At 48.3% G+C, this 20,256-nt stretch overlaps 1 protein-coding gene across 1 annotated transcript in view; it reads left to right on the top strand.

Moving 5' to 3' along the window:
- Positions 1-19,566, top strand: part of LOC311224353 (uncharacterized protein) — a gene marked incomplete at both ends in the record, with an annotated part of 180,231 nt that extends 160,665 nt beyond the window's left edge. Inside the window, 6 exon segments of the mRNA XM_084309312.1 lie at positions 9,539-9,648; positions 10,310-10,426; positions 17,079-17,336; positions 18,078-18,123; positions 18,126-18,329; positions 19,301-19,566. Of these exon segments, the coding sequence (XP_084165438.1) occupies positions 9,539-9,648; positions 10,310-10,426; positions 17,079-17,336; positions 18,078-18,123; positions 18,126-18,329; positions 19,301-19,566 (1,001 nt within the window).
- Between the last annotated feature and the right edge of the window lie 690 nt (positions 19,567-20,256).

Genomic DNA, 20,256 nt, shown 5'->3' with positions numbered 1-20,256 from the left:
CCCATTAGCTCACCAGGTCTGGTCGGGCCAGTCATCTGCATCCCGGCTAATCTAAAGAGAAATGTCAATGGCTTCCCAGGCCACCAGTCTCACCAGTAGGGTCACAGCAGTCGTCACCGGCTTCACGGTCAGGCTCGGCGAGGCGGGTGACGCGGGTCTGAGAGACTTTGGGAGAAGAACCTCTGGATGGAAAACGTTCTTTGAGATGGTGGTTAGGTAAAACTCCTATTGTAAGACATTATGTTCTTTGAGATGGTGGTTAGGTAAAACTCCTATTGTAAGACATTATGTTCTTTGAGATGGTGATTAGGTAAAACTCCTATTGTAAGACATTATGTTCTTTGAGATGGTGGTTATGTAAAACTCCCATTGTAAGACATTATGTTCTTTGAGATGGTAGGTAAAACTCATTGATCTAGATACTTGTATCTTGGTGGAACAATAGGTGCTGGACAATTAACCAAGAGAGAATTCGCCAAGAGCCCTGTGTATACATGTCATGAATCAAAGCAAACCACCTTGATTTCCGCATTCTTGAGAGATGTTAGATTTCTCAGAAATGTTATTCTATGTCCCATCATTTGTGTGCGTTCACCACCCAAACCAAGGGTTCAAATTCAGTCTATGCTGTAATGGATCGGGTCAGTGCTCCGTATTGGACCATAATACTCAAAGGTTAATGACTGGGAATCTGTCTTTGCAGGCAGTGTGTAAATGGTGTTACTGGTGTTACCGGTGCCTATCGAGTCTCCTGCTGTTCTGTGACTGAACCTGGCTCTTCGACATGTAATCGTGCCGCCGCTACATACATCCCCCTTTCTCTCTCCTCTCTCTCTGTCCCTCTCCCTTCTTTCTCTGCATACTTCTCTACCTCCGCACCCCTTTCCTCCTCCCCTCCCCTCCCCCTGCCTCCCGTCTCCCTATTTTGCATGGCACCGGTGAAGCGTTGCGATTCAGCTGAGGGAGCTTCCCATCAGTTTGGCCCATTGCCCCCCCCCCCCCCCCCCCCCCCCTGCCCTGCCTGGTTCAGTTCAGCCCACTCAGGCCCCATGGACAAGTGCAGACTAGGCCAACGTCCACTCTCTATCTCTCCCTCTCTCTCACACAAACACAGAGATATCCTCTCTCTCTCTCTCTCTCTCTCTCTCTCCTCTCTAACTCTCTCTCTCTCTCTCTCTCTAACCCTCTCTCTCTCTCTCTCTCTCTCTCTCTAACTCTCTCTCTCTCTCTAACTCTCTCCTCGCTCTCTCTAACTCTCTCTCTAACTCTCTCTCTCTCTCTCTCCTCTCTCTAACTCTCTCTCTCTCTCCCTCTCTAACTCTCTCTCTCTCCCCTCTCTCCTCTCTCTCTCTACTCTCTCTCCTCCTCCGCTTAATTATCTGTGCCTACCCAAGGGCAGCTAACGACCAACTAGGAAAGTGTAATTGATTTTCAGGCTCTCTTCTTCTTCTTCTTCTTCTTCTTCTTCTTCTTCTTCCTCTTCCCTTCTTCTCTCTTCTTTGTCTTGGCTTATATAAAAAAAAAAGCGGGAGAAGGAAAGAGGTGAGGTGAGGAACAAAATGAAAGGAGCGGGGGAACTGATCACCTCATTAAAAACATTATCCGTCTCTGTCTGTCTCTCTCCGTCCGTCCGTCTGTCTGTCCGGTGAGCCATTTCTCTCTCTCTCTCTCTCTCTTTCTCTCTCTCTCTCTCTCTCTCTCTCTTTCAGACGGGTCTCGTAGTCTTTTGGATTCCGTATAGAGTACTTACTACTGCGCGTTAGTGGTTTCACGACAACATGATAGTATGACTCTCTACACATCCACTGATAGTATGACTCTCTACACATCCACTCTGATGCACAGTTGTATATGTTGGAGCCAGAACCGTGTGTGTGTTGTAGCCAGGACCGTGTGTGTGTGTGTTGGCCCAGGTGATAGCGAGCTGTCCCGGTGACAGATTCCGGCTGTCAGAGCCCATTAAGCAGTAGCGAGCCCCGGCCTAACGAGCTGAATTAGGAGGCTAATTAGGCCAAAGGAGAGGGCCAGGCGGCGACACACGCGTCACTCTGAGCCCGGGCCCTCCCCTCCCCAGACGGTAATTAATACCGGGCGTCCGGGCCCATACATCTCACTCCTCCGCTCTCACTCTGGACCGTGTGAGTGTGAGAGCGATGAGCGTGGATGTGGAGCGATAATGTCTGCTTTTATATATATATATATATATATATATATATATATATATATATATATATATATATATATATATATATATTATGCTTGGATGTTTTTTATTATTATATTTATTATTTATATACAAAATTAACTGCTTTTTATTCCAATTAAATTTTTTTTGTAAAGTTGTTTTGGTAATGCCAAAAACATCCGCTACGTCTTCCGCCGTAGTGATGAGTATAATATAGAGCCTTTCTGCGTGGAAATACATGTGTTGTTTCATGTTGTCCCAACGTAACGCTAGTAATATTAGTACATACTAGTAATACCAGTATATATACTATGTATATAGTACTTTTATTTCTATACTGGTGTAATGTGGTGATAAGTGGTGTGATTATTGGGGTGTGCGTCCTCCTCGCTTTGAGCCTTCTGCCCCGTGCTCTGTTTTTGGGGTCGCGGGCAGATGACCCCATACACACACAGAAGAACCCCTCCCCCCTGGGGGGGGGGGGGGGGGGGGGGGGGGGGGGCAGCTGGTGGGACGTCCCGTCACGGCCCAAACGGCCCCCGGCTTCTTGGAGAGACAGGAAACCCTGCCTGTGTGTGTAAAACACGGCCTCACAAAGCAGGCGCTCAGGGAGAACCCTGACACTGCACACACAAACACACACTGACCCTGCGCACACATATAAACACACACGCACTCTCAAAAGAGGGGGGGGGGGGGGGGGGGGGTCGCACACATTCAAACAACGGGCAGGAAATCACCACAGCCACTCTCCAGTAACTCTCCTCGCTCCGTCCCTCGAGGAGGAGAGATCCAACAGCGGGGCCTGGACACTATATGTCCCTGAGTGACCCCCCCCCACCCCCCAAACAAAATCGAATTCCACCCCACTGTTTCTAACGGCGACCTGCCCCCCCTCTCCACGACCGCTCGTCCCTCGGTGCCGTGTTAGACCAGCCCCCACTTAACCACCGTGCTACACACCACAGGCTAATGAAGCTGTCAATCAACACGCTGTTTCATCTAGCAGCGCACTGTTTGGCGTGTGTGTGTGTGTGTGTGTGTGAATAGTACCATCTCTCTTCTCCTGCATCAGCAGAGGCGGAAAACATGTTTGATTTCCTCCATCAGGGGCCCGTTGATGCATTTAGCTAAGTGATGATCATCGTAATAAAGCGCCTTGTTAATGCGCCGTTGTCATCTCACATCAGTGCGGTTAATGGGAGGCGCGGCTAGAAGCCCCGCGCTTGTTGCTCGCTGGTCGTCGCGCACAAGAGGCCCTGGCTGGCGTTAAAGGAACACGCCGACATTATGGGAAATGTTACTTACCGTCTTCGGACGAGAAGATGGATACCCATTTCCTCTCTGTGCGTTCAGTAGAAAGCTGTTCAATTGCAGGCTATAGCCTAGCTTAGCACAAATTACTGGAAGTAGATATGGACCACTAGCCTAGCTGTACCCGTCTACAGAGTTTAAACTAGGCTAGTGGTCCGTATACACGTCCATTGGCTCGTACACACACACACACACACACACACTCATGCACACTAGGGGTGTAACGGTACACAGAAGCCATGGTGTACCTCGGTATTGCGCTCACGGTTCGGTACGAGTTCGGTACAACAGGAAAGACATATTTATAATTATTATATATTTATAATAATAATTATTATTATTAAATAGAATAATTTTCTATAGGCTTGCCGTGGTAGTCAGTGATACTGGTGTCATTCTGTGTTCAGGCATCCACTGAGTAAATTAATTGCCTACTGCCCCTTTAACAACTTAGGCTTGTTCAGTTTCACTTGTAGAGAGGATTTAACTGCACGTGAAGCCGAGATGACATGTTACACAAGGGCATTTGGATTTAAACACAGTAGCAGTTCAACTGGAGAGGAGCTCAGATGATCAGTCCGGAAAAGTATGTACAGGCTATTGCTTTTCTTTTTTTTCCTTGTCAGCTGTGAGATAATGTCCACGGGTCCACACGCAGGAGATAGTTGGCGTGTGTGTTGGTGACACACCAACTTTATTTGGTGTGTCTTGTGTGTGTGTCTTTCCATTTGGCGAACAAGAAAATGAAAGAAAACTGTAAAAATGTAACCCCGGGGCGTCCCCGAAGAGACACGGCCGACCCGGGTTCGACTCCCGAACCCTTCGTTATTTGCCGAATGTCTTCCCCCCACTCTGTCTCCCATTCCTCCTCTGTCTCTCTCTACTGGACATGATATAATTCATTCAAGGTTTTGTTTTAGGGACACCCGACACCAGTAGGGCGGGGAGGGGAGACTCGCGGGGCGAAACAGCCTGCAGTGCACGTTGTTATGGTCTGTCCGCTTGTCATTGTGCGTGTGTTTACAAGCTTCAACGTTTTATTTGTCATCTAAATTTGGCAGTACAAGCTTAATATTCAACGTTAAAGATCAATGTAAGCCAGTGTAAAGTAAAGTAAAGATATTGAGCATAGATTTGTAAAATGTGCAACCCTAGTTTCACCTAGTGGTATTCATATTCATCGTATGGCTGCACGTACCGCACCGTCAAGCCCATACCGTAAATTTGTGGGACGAATACGCGTACCGTTACACCTAGGGATGCACCGAAAATTATCGGCCGAAAATGGTTAAAAAGGCTCTTTCGGCTTTCGGCCGAAAGGGTTTTAGCACCGAAAATATATGACCGAAAGTCAAATAACGTGTTGTTGTGATGACGTCATCAAAACGCGACTACAGACATACCGGTAGCATCATAGATATCTATGGTAGCATGCGCAACATGTAACGTGAGCAGCTTGGCAGCTCTTCCTGCATTCTACAGCCTGTGATAATTGATAACTAACTCCTCTTGGGAGTAGGGATGCCCCCCGAAACCCGGTTCTAAACTAAATTAGAAAAAACCGGAGTATTGATCAGCTCCGAAGTTAACGGTACTGCTATCAGTAGTCTAGGAGCGGATTAGCTACGGAGCTAACAGTGTACCATCCACCTGCGACGCAACGGTGGCAGCAACAGTGGACACTGAGTAATGTTAACGTTATGACGAGTTCATACTACACTACACGTATGAACTCGACATAACGTTAACGTTACTCCGTTTAAATGAAGTGTTTAATTAGCAGCAATCCGTTGTTGAAAATGTATCGTTAAACCGAAAATGGAAATGCGAGGACAGGAAGTCGTCATCAATCGTTGTAGTCTTTTAGTCTTAACAGTCTGGAATTAATGTATGCATTCAAAAGTGCTGAATAAATGTTTTATGGGCCCATAATAGTGATTATTAATATTATTTAAGTTAAGTTTAGCCATAATCATGTCTTTTGCCATAATCAGGTAGCTAAAAAAAAAAAAAAAAAAAACATATATATATATATATATTTATATTAATCATTTTCGGCCTTTCGGCATTTGGTTTTCGGCCAACTGTTTCCTATTTTCGGTATCGGTTTCGGCCAAGAATTTCCCATTCGGTGCATCCCTAGTTACACCCCTAATGCACACACACGTACATACATACACACACACACACTCACACACACACACTCACACACACTCACACACACACACACACACACACACACACATGCACACACACATGCACACACACGTACATACACACACACACATACATACACACACTATCACGCGTGCACATACACACACACACACTCTCACGCACACACACACTTATGCACATACACACGCACACACACACTCACGTGCACACACACACACACACATGTCCAGCCTCTGGGTTTCCTGTTGTATGTCTGTGTGTGTCTGTGTCTGTGTGCGTATGCGTGTGTGTGTCCCTGTCACAGCCATCTCTCTCAGACTTCTGGTTAATTATCTCCCAGCATGCATCAGTGCCACAGCGCGCTCTCTCCCTAATGGAATGTGAACAGTCAGACAAACAAAGTGTAACAATGAGCCACAATCAGACACAGGTAGCCGAGAGAGGAGGCCCCAGAGACCCCCACACACACACAACAGCTCATTATTACCCTCTCAGAGATACACTGTAAACACTGATGGAGCCTCTAGATCATAGGTGTCAAACTCACGGCCCGCGGGCCAAATCCGGCCCGCCACGTCATTTGATGTGGCCCCCCAAGAGCTCAGGTAAAAAAAAAAACGTTTTTTTTTTTTTTTTTTTTTTTTTTTTTACATTAATATTGGGTTAAAAAATAGCAGTGTTAAAATAATTGTGGGTTAATGCGTTAATAAAGCTTTAACTTTGACAGCCTTAGTTATTACACATTCTTACACATACATGTATGTTGAACATCTGAGGTAACAAAGGAAAAAAGCCAAAAGCACTTACTCCTCAGACATTCTTTGACAATTTTACAGCCCAAAATACAAAAAAGATCCAGGCGGAATAGGTAACAAAGGGTTGAAGAAATATTGTCTGAACTGTCAGATGCAAACTGGCTGTGTGACATAACCGAGCATCTCGCTCAATTGAATAAGAAGCTGTAGGGACGCAAACAAATCCCACCCAAAATTTGACCAATATAGTTGTGAACTGAGACAACCCTTATTTTGTTATTTTTGAGTACAGTTACAGTTGTGTGTTCATGCAGACACATAATAGCAATTTCATTACGAATTGAAAATGGGGGACCCTGATGTAAACAAGTCGAAAGTCTTTCTCTGGTCTGCATCCCCTTAACAATTGTGTGTATTGAGCTGTACTGTACTGTACCCATTCTGCAATCTGTTAATTAAAGTTAATTAAACTATCTTCCATTAGTTGGATGTATGGCCTCTGCAAGGTTGTGTGCAGCCATTTGTTTTTGTAACATCTGCTACATCTGTCCCACGTGTTCTTTGCAGCTCACAGTTGTTAGTTCTGGCTCTCTTGACTGTGACAAAAAGGTTTTGAACAAACTTAATGTCATAGCTTGTATTTGATGATATTCTTCTTTGTTATTTACTTGAATGGTTTGATCATTGATTGGTGGAGTAATATGGGGTTCTGATAAACTAAAATTATTTGTTAAAATAACATAAGCTAACATATATTTTTACATTTATGCAAATTAATATCCAATATGTATAACTTGAATAAGTAATAAATACAGAAACACCATGTTTAACAATATGTAAATGTGTAGCTACATTTATTTTACATTACATTAACATTTATACGGTCTTTGGCCCTTTGAGGGCAACCATAATGCTGATGTGGCCCTCTGTGAAAATGAGTTTGACACCCCTGCTCTAGATCTACTGTAAACACTGATGATGGAGCCTCTAGATCAGTGTTAATTTTGTCAATGAAAATTATGACTACATATGGTCGTCAACAAAGCTTTTTCCCCTGACTAAATCTAGACTAAAACAAAAAAGACTAAATCGAGACTAAAACTGACTAAGACTAAAATGCTCAGACCTGTAGTTGACTAAACGGACTAAGACTAAAATGCTCAGACCTGTAGTTGACTAAAACTGACTAAGACTAGAATGAAAAATAAATGAAGGTGACTAAATATGATAAACGAAAAAGGAGCATTTGACACATGACTAAGACTAAAACTATTGGTTTGATTATGTCTCATGGTGTATATATGTGGAGCACTTCTATGCTCTATATGTATATATATTCTTTTTGTACAACCAGGGGTCATGTCTGCTTCACATGGGCTGTGGAAACGTTTGGTTCACTTTACTGTTTTTGTTATTTTAAGACTGGTGAGGGTCTTTAACTGTTTACATATATATTTTTTTTGGTCGTTCACATTTAAAGGGGAACTCCAACATTTTGGGAAATTAGCTTATTTAACATCTTCCCTGGAGTTAGACAAGAAGATACATACCTTTTTTGTCTCTGTGCGTGCATTTTAGCTTTGGGAATAGACGCTCCGTTAGCATAGCTTAGCTTCATCACTGGAAGTGAGGCAGGACAGTAGCCTTACAGTGCCTTACAGTGTATTGCAAGGTCTGACATTGACCAAACTTGATATGCATGACCTTGGTGGGCTCTAGGTCAACTCCTGAAAAGGGGGTCAATGTCAGACTTTGCAATCAAAAGTTAGGGGGCTAATAACCCTTGCCATAATTTCAGTGCGCCCCCTAACTTTTGATTGCAAGGTCTGACATTGACCCCCTTTTCAGGAGTTGACCTAGAGCCCACCAAGGTCATGCATATCAAATTTGGTCAATGTCAGACCTTGCAATACACTGTAAGGCACTGTAAGGCTACTGTCCTGCCTCACTTCCAGTGATGAAGCTAAGCTATGCTAACGGAGCGTCTATTCCCAAAGCTAAAATGCACGCACAGAGACAAAAAAGGTATGTATCTTCTTGTCTAACTCCAGGGAAGATGTTAAATAAGCTAATTTCCCAAAATGTTGGAGTTCCCCTTTAAATGTGGCCAATATCAGAAGATTAACATGGAGGACACACTAAAGTCACAGTTTTTATGGTTTAAGTCGATGTGCATTGGAGGCCGGCTAATTAAAACAAATCAGGCCTGTATCTGATTCAGGACCACATGGCTAGTGGCCTCATTACATCCTTGATCCCATCGATACCAGTGAGTGGAGTTGGTTCTCCGTCCTTCTTTGTCCACAGAACCTTGTGTGACCGACCGCCTCCCAGTAGCCAGCGCAGCCTGTACAGTACATTCACACACGTGGCACGTTTCACACAGATCCTCCTAAGGTTGGGCACTCCTATTGGAACCGGTTCCTAACTTCCGGTTCCCGAACCTAAGAAGATGTTTGCATTTTGATTATTTTTATTTTTATTTTTTTATTAACACTTTGAGTGCCACACCTCCTGTGCCCCGGAACCCCGTTGTGTGCCACCACCCACTTCAATGACAGAGCTCTCATATTTGCGAACGCATAAACTATATCTTAAATTATGGCTATGTGTCTAATATGGCCGTCGCTTATCAATGACTTGTTTGCAGTCAACATTGTCGAAACGGATTGTTTTTTTTAATCGATTAATTTCCGTTTTATACCATTTTGAAAAACGCTCTCGTCGGCTGGCACTCAACGGTTGGCATGAACTAACGAGAAATCTCGTCGCTGGCACTCAAAGTGTTAATACCCTAGTTACAGTACAGCAACCAAATGAAACTGTATCAAGTCAACTGACAATGTGAATAGTATGAAAAAAATTAAGGATTTTTCAAAAAAAGAAATTTCTCCTGCGAAATAAGCTGTGACCTGTTTTGACCTGCACCTCAAAGAATCGGAATCGAGAATCGTTTAGAACAGGAATCGAAATGGAGAATCGGAATCAAATTCTCAAATCAAAATCAAAATGCCCAACCCTACATCCCCCTCAGTCCCAGACTCCCAGGCCTCCTGGACCCTCCTCTGCCCCCTCAGGCCTCCTGGACCCTCCTCTGCCCCCTCAGGCCCTGGACCCTCCTCTGTCCCAGACTCCCAGGCCCTGGACCCTCTGCCCATAGCAACTCACTCGGCCAGGGAAGGCATGCGTGGCCTGCGGCCTGGCGGGAGCAGTCAAGTGCCCCCCGCATTTCCTCCCTCTCCTCTGGGGGGCGGGGGGTGGTGTACAGGCACACACACCCAGACACACACACACACATACACACACACCCAGAGACACACACACACACACACACACACACACACACACACACACACACACACACACACACAGAGAGACACACACCCAGAGACACACCTCCAGGTCTTTGTCTGGGAGCTGTGGTCCGTAGTCCAGTGTCCAGCCTCCCTACTCTCTCCGTGGGACGGTGCAGGAAGGAAAGGCCCCGGGACATTCCGTGATGCTAGACCCCCGCCCCCCCCCCCCCCCCTCTGGACGATGGGGTTCATACCCTGCTACCCCACCCCACCCCCGCACCCCTCTCCAGGAAGGGAGCTAATGAGATTCTGCTGAGTTCCCGTTCTCACACCGGGTCAATACTCCTCTCTCTCTCTCTCTCTCAACTGTCTCAACACTATTATCCTCTTTTATCACCCCCTGGTACACTTGCCATCGTGTCACAATGATATTCTCGTATTTTGGCGGTGATTAGAATCTATCGAGTGTGTAATCGGTACAGGTTGGATGTTAGTTCGACTGGACCGTGACGTGAAGGGAGATGTTTTTTTTCACACGACGCGCTCCTACCTGCACGTGTCGCCGACCCTCTGCTCTCCAGGGAAGGAACCGACCTGCGTCGAGCCCCGGTGAGGAGGAGGATGTCGGCGGGGCCATCGATCCCCCGCGCAGGCCTATCGATGGTCTCCTGTTCTCGGGCCTGATAAGAGGGCTTATGGTTTGCTCCGAGAGCGCGCGCCCTACGTGGCGACTCTGGAGGAGGTCTGACGGTCTCTCGTCTCCCGTCCCGCGGTCGAGGGGGAGAAAGGCCTCCGATCGGAGCCGTCACTGGTCAGTTGTGTTGAGACGGCAGCAGGATAAGATGAGATGTTCCTTTATTGATCCCCTATCGATCAGGAGTTATAGCATCACGGGGGAGGGGAGGTTACAGGGTATGGGCAGGGTAATGGTGGAAAGACACATTATAGGCAATACAAATTTGATCTGAATATAAAAACACGAGGATAAAAATAAGCTGTGTAAACAATATAATTAACTCTGAATATGAGAAGAATAAAGGTGCAGATGAGGGTCTGTATGCCCTATGAGTTATATTATATGTTGATAAAGAATGTGAGGGAGACGGAACAGGGGAGACAGGGGAGAGAGGGGACAGGGGAGAGAGGGGACAGGGGAGACAGGGGACAGGGGAGAGACGGAACAGGGGAGACAGGGGAGAGACGGAACAGGGGAGACAGGGGAGAGACTGAACAGGGGAGAGAGGGAACAGGGGAGAGACGGAACAGGGGAGACAGGGGAGAGAGGGGACAGGGGAGAGAGGGGAGAGACGGAACAGGGGGGACAGGGGAGAGAGGGGACAGGGGAGAGAGGGGACGGGGGAGAGAGGGGACAGGAGAGAGACATAACAGGGGAGAGACCCCAACACATGTCACATGGTGATTCTGCCTCCCCAACACATGTCACATGGTGATTCTGCCTCCCCAACACATGGTGATTCTGCCTCCCCAACACATGGTGATTCTGCCTCCCCAACACATGGTGATTCTGCCTCCCCTACACATGGTGATTCTGCCTCCCCAACACATGGTGATTCTGCCTCCCCAACACATGGTGATTCTGCCTCCCCAACACACGGTGATTCTGCCTCCCCAACACACAGTGATTCTGCCTCCCCAACACATGTCACATGGTGATTCTGCCTCCCCAACACATGGTGATTCTGCCTCCCTGACACATGGTGATTCTGCCTCCCCAACACATGGTGATTCTGCCTCCCCGACACATGGTGATTCTGCCTCCCCAACACACGGTGATTCTGCCTCCCCAACACATGGTGATTCTGCCTCCCCAACACATGGTGATTCTGCCTCCCCAACACGTGGTGATTCTGCCTCCCCAACACATGTCACGTGGTGATTCTGCCTCCCCAACACATGGTGATTCTGCCTCCCCGACACATGGTGATTCTGCCTCCCCAACACACGGTGATTCTGCCTCCCCAACACGTGGTGATTCTGCCTCCCCTACACATGGTGATTCTGCCTCCCCAACACATGGTGATTCTGCCTCCCCAACACATGGTGATTCTGCCTCCCCGACACATGGTGATTCTGCCTCCCCTACACATGGTGATTCTGCCTCCCCAACACATGGTGATTCTGCCTCCCCAACACATGGTGATTCTGCCTCCCCAACACATGGTGATTCTGCCTCCCCAACACATGGTGATTCTGCCTCCCCGACACATGTCACATGGTGATTCTGCCTCCCCAACACATGTCACATGGTGATTCTGCCTCCCCAACACATGTCACGTGGTGATTATGCCTCCCCAACACGTGGTGATTCTGCCTCCCCAACACATGTCACATGGTGATTCTGCCTCCCCAACACGTGGTGATTCTGCCTCCCCAACACATGGTGATTCTGCCTCCCCAACACATGGTGATTCTGCCTCCCCAACACATGGTGATTCTGCCTCCCCAACACATGGTGATTCTGCCTCCCCAACACATGGTGATTCTGCCTCCCCAACACATGTCACATGGTGATTCTGCCTCCCCAACACATGGTGATTCTGCCTCCCCAACACATGGTGATTCTGCCTCCCCAACACGTGGTGATTCTGCCTCCCCAACACATGTCACGTGGTGATTCTGCCTCCCCAACACACGGTGATTCTGCCTCCCCAACACATGTCACGTGGTGATTCTGCCTCCCCGACACATGGTGATTCTGCCTCCCCAACACACGGTGATTCTGCCTCCCAGACACATGGTGATTCTGCCTCCCCAACACACGTCACGTGGTGATTCTGCCTCCCCAACACATGGTGATTCTGCCTCCCCAACACGTGGTGATTCTGCCTCCCCAACACATGTCACGTGGTGATTCTGCCTCCCCAACACATGGTGATTCTGCCTCCCCGACACATGGTGATTCTGCCTCCCCAACACACGGTGATTCTGCCTCCCCAACACATGGTGATTCTGCCTCCCCAACACACGGTGATTCTGCCTCCCCAACACACGGTGATTCTGCCTCCCCAACACGTGGTGATTCTGCCTCCCCTACACATGGTGATTCTGCCTCCCCAACACATGGTGATTCTGCCTCCCCAACACATGGTGATTCTGCCTCCCCGACACATGGTGATTCTGCCTCCCCTACACATGGTGATTCTGCCTCCCCAACACATGGTGATTCTGCCTCCCCAACACATGGTGATTCTGCCTCCCCAACACATGGTGATTCTGCCTCCCCGTCACATGGTGATTCTGCCTCCCCAACACATGTCACATGGTGATTCTGCCTCCCCAACACATGTCACATGGTGATTCTGCCTCCCCAACACATGTCACGTGGTGATTATGCCTCCCCAACACATGGTGATTCTGCCTCCCCAACACATGTCACATGGTGATTATGCCTCCCCAACACGTGGTGATTCTGCCTCCCCAACACATGTCACGTGGTGATTCTGCCTCCCCAACACATGGTGATTCTGCCTCCCCAACACATGGTGATTCTGCCTCCCCAACACACGGTGATTCTGCCTCCCCGACACATGTCGCATGGTGATTCTGCCTCCCCAACACATGGTGATTCTGCCTCCCCAACACGTGGTGATTCTGCCTCCCCAACACGTGGTGATTCTGCCTCCCCAACACGTGGTGATTCTGCCTCCCCAACACGTGGTGATTCTGCCTCCCCAACACATGGTGATTCTGCCTCCCCAACACATGTCACGTGGTGATTCTGCCTCCCCGACACATTGTGATTCTGCCTCCCCAACACATGGTGATTCTGCCTCCCCAACACATGGTGATTCTGCCTCCCCAACACATGGTGATTCTGCCTCCCCAACACATGGTGATTCTGCCTCCCCAACACATGTCACATGGTGATTCTGCCTCCCCAACACATGGTGATTCTGCCTCCCCAACACATGGTGATTCTGCCTCCCCAACACATGGTGATGCTGGTATCGAGCCCAGCTCTCTGCGTTGCTACCGGCTTGGCCGGTCGTTCATACTAACACAATTGGCAGTGTTAGAGGGTGGGAAAGCCGGTGGATGGGGATTGGACATTGTGGACAGCGACTCCTACAGGTCGGTTGGGTGACGCCGGTACGGCGGAAGCAGGAAGTATCGGGGGCAGCGTGAGCCTCCCACGCGTTACTCCTCGCCACAGAGAGATCGAACTGTTGCGGTGAAAAGATGCGACAGGCTGCCTCCTCGTGTACCGGAGGGGACACGTGATGCAAGGCTTCTATCCTCACTACATCCGAGGGAGGCATAGTCTAGCAACGTTCAAGACAGGGGAGGGGAGAATTGGAAATACGAAATTGGGATGGGAGAAAAATAGAAAATAAGGAGAAAAAGTGGATAAAAAAAACAATAGTGTAGCTGTGAGAGCTTAACCTGGGGCGAGTGAAGCCGGGATCAGAGCAGAGAACCTCAGTGAAAATGTGGCGCACCTTTTGTGTTTTAGCGAATGCTGTTGTAATATAGAGGAATAGTATAATATTGAACCTTAACCTTCCGTCTCTCTCCAGGGGTTCTGCAGGGTATTCAAAAGTCTTCAAATTCATAATTCTCAATTTAAGGCCATAAAAGGTCAAAGTCTTCAATTTCATTGTTTGGTTGGCAGCCCGGCTGTCGGGAGATGAAATGGTATTAAATATATTAAATGTTTTTGTATTCAAGTTATTTATTTTTTGCGTGGCTACCAGGAGCTCGGTGCGTCTGGCGAGAGCTCGTATGGAACACGTGACAATTTAAATTGGCGCGTTTCAAAAATTCAACTTTTTGAAACCTGCAGATACCCTGTCTTATCTTTCTCTCGCGCGCTCTTTCTCTCTCTCTCTCCACTTCTCACACTCTCTCTATTCCCTGCTGTGTGAGTCTATTAGAGACCTTTTCTCAGCCCTTTCGGCCTCCACACACACACACACACACACACACACACACACACACACACACACACACACACACACACACACACACACACACACACACACACACACACTGTGGGGCCACCGGCAGGAGGAAGCAGACCCTGTGAGAATCACTCTTCTCCATTTCCTCGGAACCTCCACCCCCTGGAGGGATGTTGTTATTTTCAGAAGAGGTGGGGGGGACAGCTCAATATCCCCACCCTGCCCCCCACCCCCTGGGCCATCCCAGTTCCTCTCCCCCCTCCCTCTCTCCAAGGAGGACTGAGCCTCTACTAATCCCACTGGAGATGAATGGCTACTGTTTACACAGAGGGGTTTAGGAAGAGATTAGGAAGAGATTAGCGCTATCGGGCTACTGGATTAGACGGGCCCAGCAGTAAATGACACTGGATTGACCGACAATGTGTCCCTGTCCCCTTATCCTGTCTCTCTCTCTCTTGTCTTCCCAGGTCTGTGTGATCACACTGATCTCTACACACACAAGCACACATGAACACACACACACACACATATGAACACACACACACACACACACATATGAACACACACACACACACACACACACACACACACACACACACAAGCACACACACCACACATCCTCACTTGCACTCTCTCGTACACAAACACACTACAAAAAAGGTCACTTTTAAAAAACATAACTGTATATTTGTATATTATTGTATATAGTACTCATTATTACCTTTCAGTCTTAAGCTTAGCATTGTATTTTATTCGTATTACTTTTTATCATGTCTATTTTATTATCTATTCTATTTTATTATTCTATTTTATTATTTGTATTTTTGCACAATATGCACAAAAGGGCCACCTTCATTTCACTACATGTCTCGTGTGTGTATATATATATATATATATATATATATATATATATATAGTACGTGACAAATAAACCTCTTGTGGCTCGAGGCCTCCTCTTCTTTTTGTGCTGTTGGGTTTGTGTCTGTGTCTTGATTTAGCTGTGGAATGGAAACGGAGTCTGTGGAAAATGGGACCACAATCAGGAATATTGGAAACGCGATGGATGGACAGTGTGGCTTGATTGATGGATGCGTGCTCAGTTGAACACAACAGGGAGGTGTAGTGGTCACGTCGTTGCTGTTTCCGGCCGGTCCGCCGGTCCACCTCGCAAAATTGCAACGTATTTCCCCATTGCTCATTTCTAAATCGTCTCGTTTAAAACAAATAAAGCATTAACATTTGCATAGTGTACCTTTCTATTCTAGTCATCCACAATCTATAGCTCAACATGAAAATATTCGCAATTAATCGTAAAAAAAAGAAAACTGCCAAATTTTATTTCAACCAAAAAAGCTTAAACAATAATGTTAGTGATGGAAGGGAACTCATTTTGTGCAAAAATGGAAAGCTTTCCAATGTTCACGAGGCAGAATTGTTACAATAGCCGATAATCAATTTTCCCCAATGATAAATCCCCGTACGGGTGGACCTCGCGGGCGGACCAAAGACTACACCTCCCTATAGGGGGGAGAACAACCACCCAGAGAGACTCCTGAGCATGGGTTCAAACCCCAGCAGGGGGTTCTTTCTGTGGGGAGTTTGCATGTTCTCCCCGTGTTCGCGTGGGTTTCCTCCAGGTACTCTGGTTTCCTCCAGGTACTCTGGTTTCCTCCAGGTGCTCTGGTTTCCTCCAGGTGCTCTGGTTTCCTCCAGGTGCTCTGGTTTCCTCCAGGTTCTCTGGTTTCCTCCAGGTACTCTGGTTTCCTCCAGGTGCTCTGGTTTCCTCCATGTGCTCTGGTTTCCTCCAGGTGCTCTGGTTTCCTCCAGGTACTCTGGTTTCCTCCAGGTACTCTGGTTTCCTCCGGGTTCTCTGGTTTCCTCCAGGTACTCTGGTTTCCTCCAGGTACTCTGGTTTCCTCCAGGTACTCTGGTTTCCTCCAGGTGCTCTGGTTTCCTCCAGGTTCTCTGGTTTCCTCCACGTGCTCTGGTTTCCTCCAGGTACTCTGGTTTCCTCCAGGTGCTCTGGTTTCCTCCAGGTGCTCTGGTTTCCTCCAGGTGCTCTGGTTTCCCCCGGTGCTCTGGTTTCCTCCAGGTGCTCTGGTTTCCTCCAGGTGCTCTGGTTCCTCCAGGTGCTCTGGTTTCCTCCCACACCATGAAGACATGCAGGCAGGGACTTCAGATGGAAACTAGCTCATTAGCTAACGCTGGCACATTTACATTGATGTGGAAACTGAAGACGTTGATTAACCCTTTCACTGCCACACCACCACCCAAAGGGTTAACCCTTTCACTGCGACACTACAGAAGGTTAACCCTTTCACTACCACGTGACAAAGTGTTAACCCTTTCCACTACCACACTACAGAAGGTTAACCCTTTTCCACTACCGACGCGTTAATTTGCACTATCTTGTCCCCGTGTCTCCCAGGAGGAGCGCGAGCGCTGGATCCGCGCCAAGTACGAGCAGCGTCTCTTCCTGGCGTCCCTGGCCAACAACACGGAGCTGTCCCTGGGCCAGCAGCTGCTGAGGGCCACGGCGGAGGAGGACCTGAGGGCCGTGGTGCTGCTCCTGGCCCACGGCTCGCGCCCGCAGGTCAACGAGACGTGCGGCGAGGGCGACCTGCGCACCGCCCTCCACCTGGCCTGTCGCCAGGGCAACGTGGTCGTCACCCAGCTCCTCATCTGGGTAGGGTTTGCTGTGGTTACATTACATCTGTTTGTTGTTGTAATAATAATAATAATAATAATAATGAATGATAATGATAATGATAATATTAATAATAATTCATTTTATTTATATAGTGCTTTTCAATAACCCAAAGTCGCTGACAATAGGACCTTTCACTTTAAAAAGACAAATGTATTTCAATAGCTGTGACATAACTGTGTATTTGTGTATCTGAGCAGAGACAGTTCATGGAGGAACAGTTAAGGAACACGCCAACATTTTGGGAAATTAGCTTACCGTCTTTTCCAGAGAGGACAAGAAGATAGAGACCAGGTTCCTCTCTGTGCGTTCAGTAGAAAGCTATCTGGCTGCATGTTAGCCTAGCTTAGCACAATGAATGGAAGCGGACAGTGCCGGTTAGCCTAGGCTAACGGGCACTGTCTGCTTCCATTCATGATTAAAAATGTTGGCGTGTTCCTAAGGAATAGGGTTACTTGTCATATTTCTAAGGGTAAGCAAAGAATGAGGTATTCCTGTCATAATGATTTAAACTCTCCTCTATTCTCTCTCTCTCTCTGTATCTGTCTATCTCTCTGTCTTTCTCTCTCTCTCTCTCTCTCTCTCTCTCTCTCTCTCTCTCTCTCTCTCTCTCTCTCTCTCTCTCTCTCTCTCTCTCTCTGTATCTCTCTCTCTCTCTCTCTCTCTCTCTCTCTCTCTCTCTGTATCTCTCTCTCTCTCTCTCTCTCTCTCTCCCCCCAGTACGGTGTGGACCTGATGGCGAGGGATGCCCACGGCAACAGTGCCATGCGTACGCGCGGCAGGCCAACAGCCAGGAGTGCGTGGACACGCTGGCTCAGTACGGCTGCCCCGACGAACACTACCCGCTCATGGCCACGCCCAACCTGTCGCGGCGCAACACCAACCGCAACAACAGCTGCAGCAGCTCCGGGAGCGCCGCGCTCATATACGCTGACCCCGCCCCTTCTCTCGCCCCGCCCCGCCCCCCCCAGGGTGCCTGGAACACTGCGCAATACTAAGGCCCTGGTGGCGGGGAGAGCGGGGAGAGGAGGGGGGGGGACTGTCACTATTCACGCACTCGAAAGGACTAAAGGACTCTTTGCGAACTTTAAAAGACACTTTGGAGAACGGTGACAGGACCTTTATCATGGGAACCACTACTTGTGCTGTTGTGATATTGCCCACTAGCCCCCCCCCCCCCTCCCCCCTTCAGTGAGCCCCCCCCCGTCCCAACGCCACTAGCTTCCCACAAAGACTCCTGTTGAAAACCTACACGTGGCCCCCATACATATAGTATATTATGTAGATATATATAAATATACAACAGGCACCTTCTCGTCATATCATGGGACAATGTATCTTTTGGGAGAGCCCCTCGATGCTGCCCCCCCCCCCCCCCCCCCAGCTTGTCCGGTCCCTCGCACGGCTGTTACCTCGGTGATGAACCCCCCCCCCCCCCAAAGCATGATGGGAGATATGGAGGAGCGGGTGCCTAACTGCTACGACACACTACATGTCGTCGAGCAAGACCTCGTATGTCGCTCGCCTGAAACGTCTATCTTCATCATCCAGAACCTCTTCCTCTTCCTCTCTCACTCACTATAGCTACAGAACCACACTACTACCCCCCCCCCCCCTCCTCTATCGCCCTCATTGCTACGACGACCTCTACTTCCACGACGACCTCCACTTCCGTTTCCACGACGACCTCTACTTCCGTTTATAAGAGAAAGACCTCCATCGTTACCTTTACACACTGACCCCAACGTGCACGCTCACACACACTACTACTACTACTACTATACACACACGTGTCTCAAACACGCTCTACACACTACACGACCGGCGTCGACACACGTCGGCTCCCCCTCCAGAACTCTGCTCGCGGCGCAGAGGAACTCAGGAATCATCACCACGTCGAGACGTCGAGAAACTTTGCCCCCTCGCGTCACGTGATCTTTAAGCCCAACGCCTGGCTGCGCGTCCGACCGAGACGGAACTCTCCCATCGAGACGTCGACATCATCGCCCCTCTGAGAGCTTCCTCCTCCATGTGGCTTTTTAGACGAGCTGTAGGAGACGCTGGGGGAGGAGTCAGAGTGCCGGGGGAGTGGTCAGAGTGCTGGGGGAGGAGTCAGAGTGCCGGGGGAGGAGTCAGAGTGCTGGGGGAGGAGTCCGAGCGACGGGGGGAGGAGTCAGAGTGCCGGGGGACGCAGCAGGAAGGACTTTGAGTGAAACCCGACACGTATACAAGTGCTTTGTGAGGAAGCCATCATGCAAACTGCACATCATCATCATCAGCATCACAAAAAACATTCGGTGAGGATTCGGAGCGACTTTTTGTTTTGTTTGTTTGTTGGAGGAAGCCATCATCATCATCACCACCTGAGAACTGTCCTAGTGGATCATCTTCCTCCTCTGTCCTCTTATGGCTGCCTTTCCCCAAAATAAATTGATTGACAAATCGGTAACAGCCAGAAGGACTCTATTTAGATCTAGTGTGTACCTGAGGTCAGCGTTTCTTCTTCAGGATATGACTCGTTCTGCATGGGAGATGAGAAAGTCTCGGTCGACTGAGACCAAACCAACAGACGAATCGGCTAAGAGGAGGCGGTCCTAGTTCCCTCACTGAACCAATCAGCATTGATTCCACCAAAATTACATTACATCTTTTCTTTCTTTCCATCTAATTTCTCTCTCTCTCTCTGTCTCTCTCTCTCTCTCTCTCTCTCTCTCTCTCTCTCTCTCTCTCTCTCTCTCTCTCTCTCTCTCTCTCTTCTCTCTCTCTCTCTCTCTCTCTCCCTCTCTCTTTCAGTTAATCCTATTTAAGTCGACTCCCTTCCTGCGTATCATCTTTGTTTTTGGAGTGAAAAAAATGTACTCTGTAAAAAAAGAAGAAAAAAACATTTAAGAGGAAAGCA

This window comes from Notolepis coatsorum (genome assembly GCF_963971535.1).
Source record: "Notolepis coatsorum genome assembly, chromosome: 1".
NCBI lineage: Eukaryota > Metazoa > Chordata > Actinopteri > Aulopiformes > Paralepididae > Notolepis > Notolepis coatsorum.
This window is presented reverse-complemented; position numbering and strand designations above follow the sequence as displayed.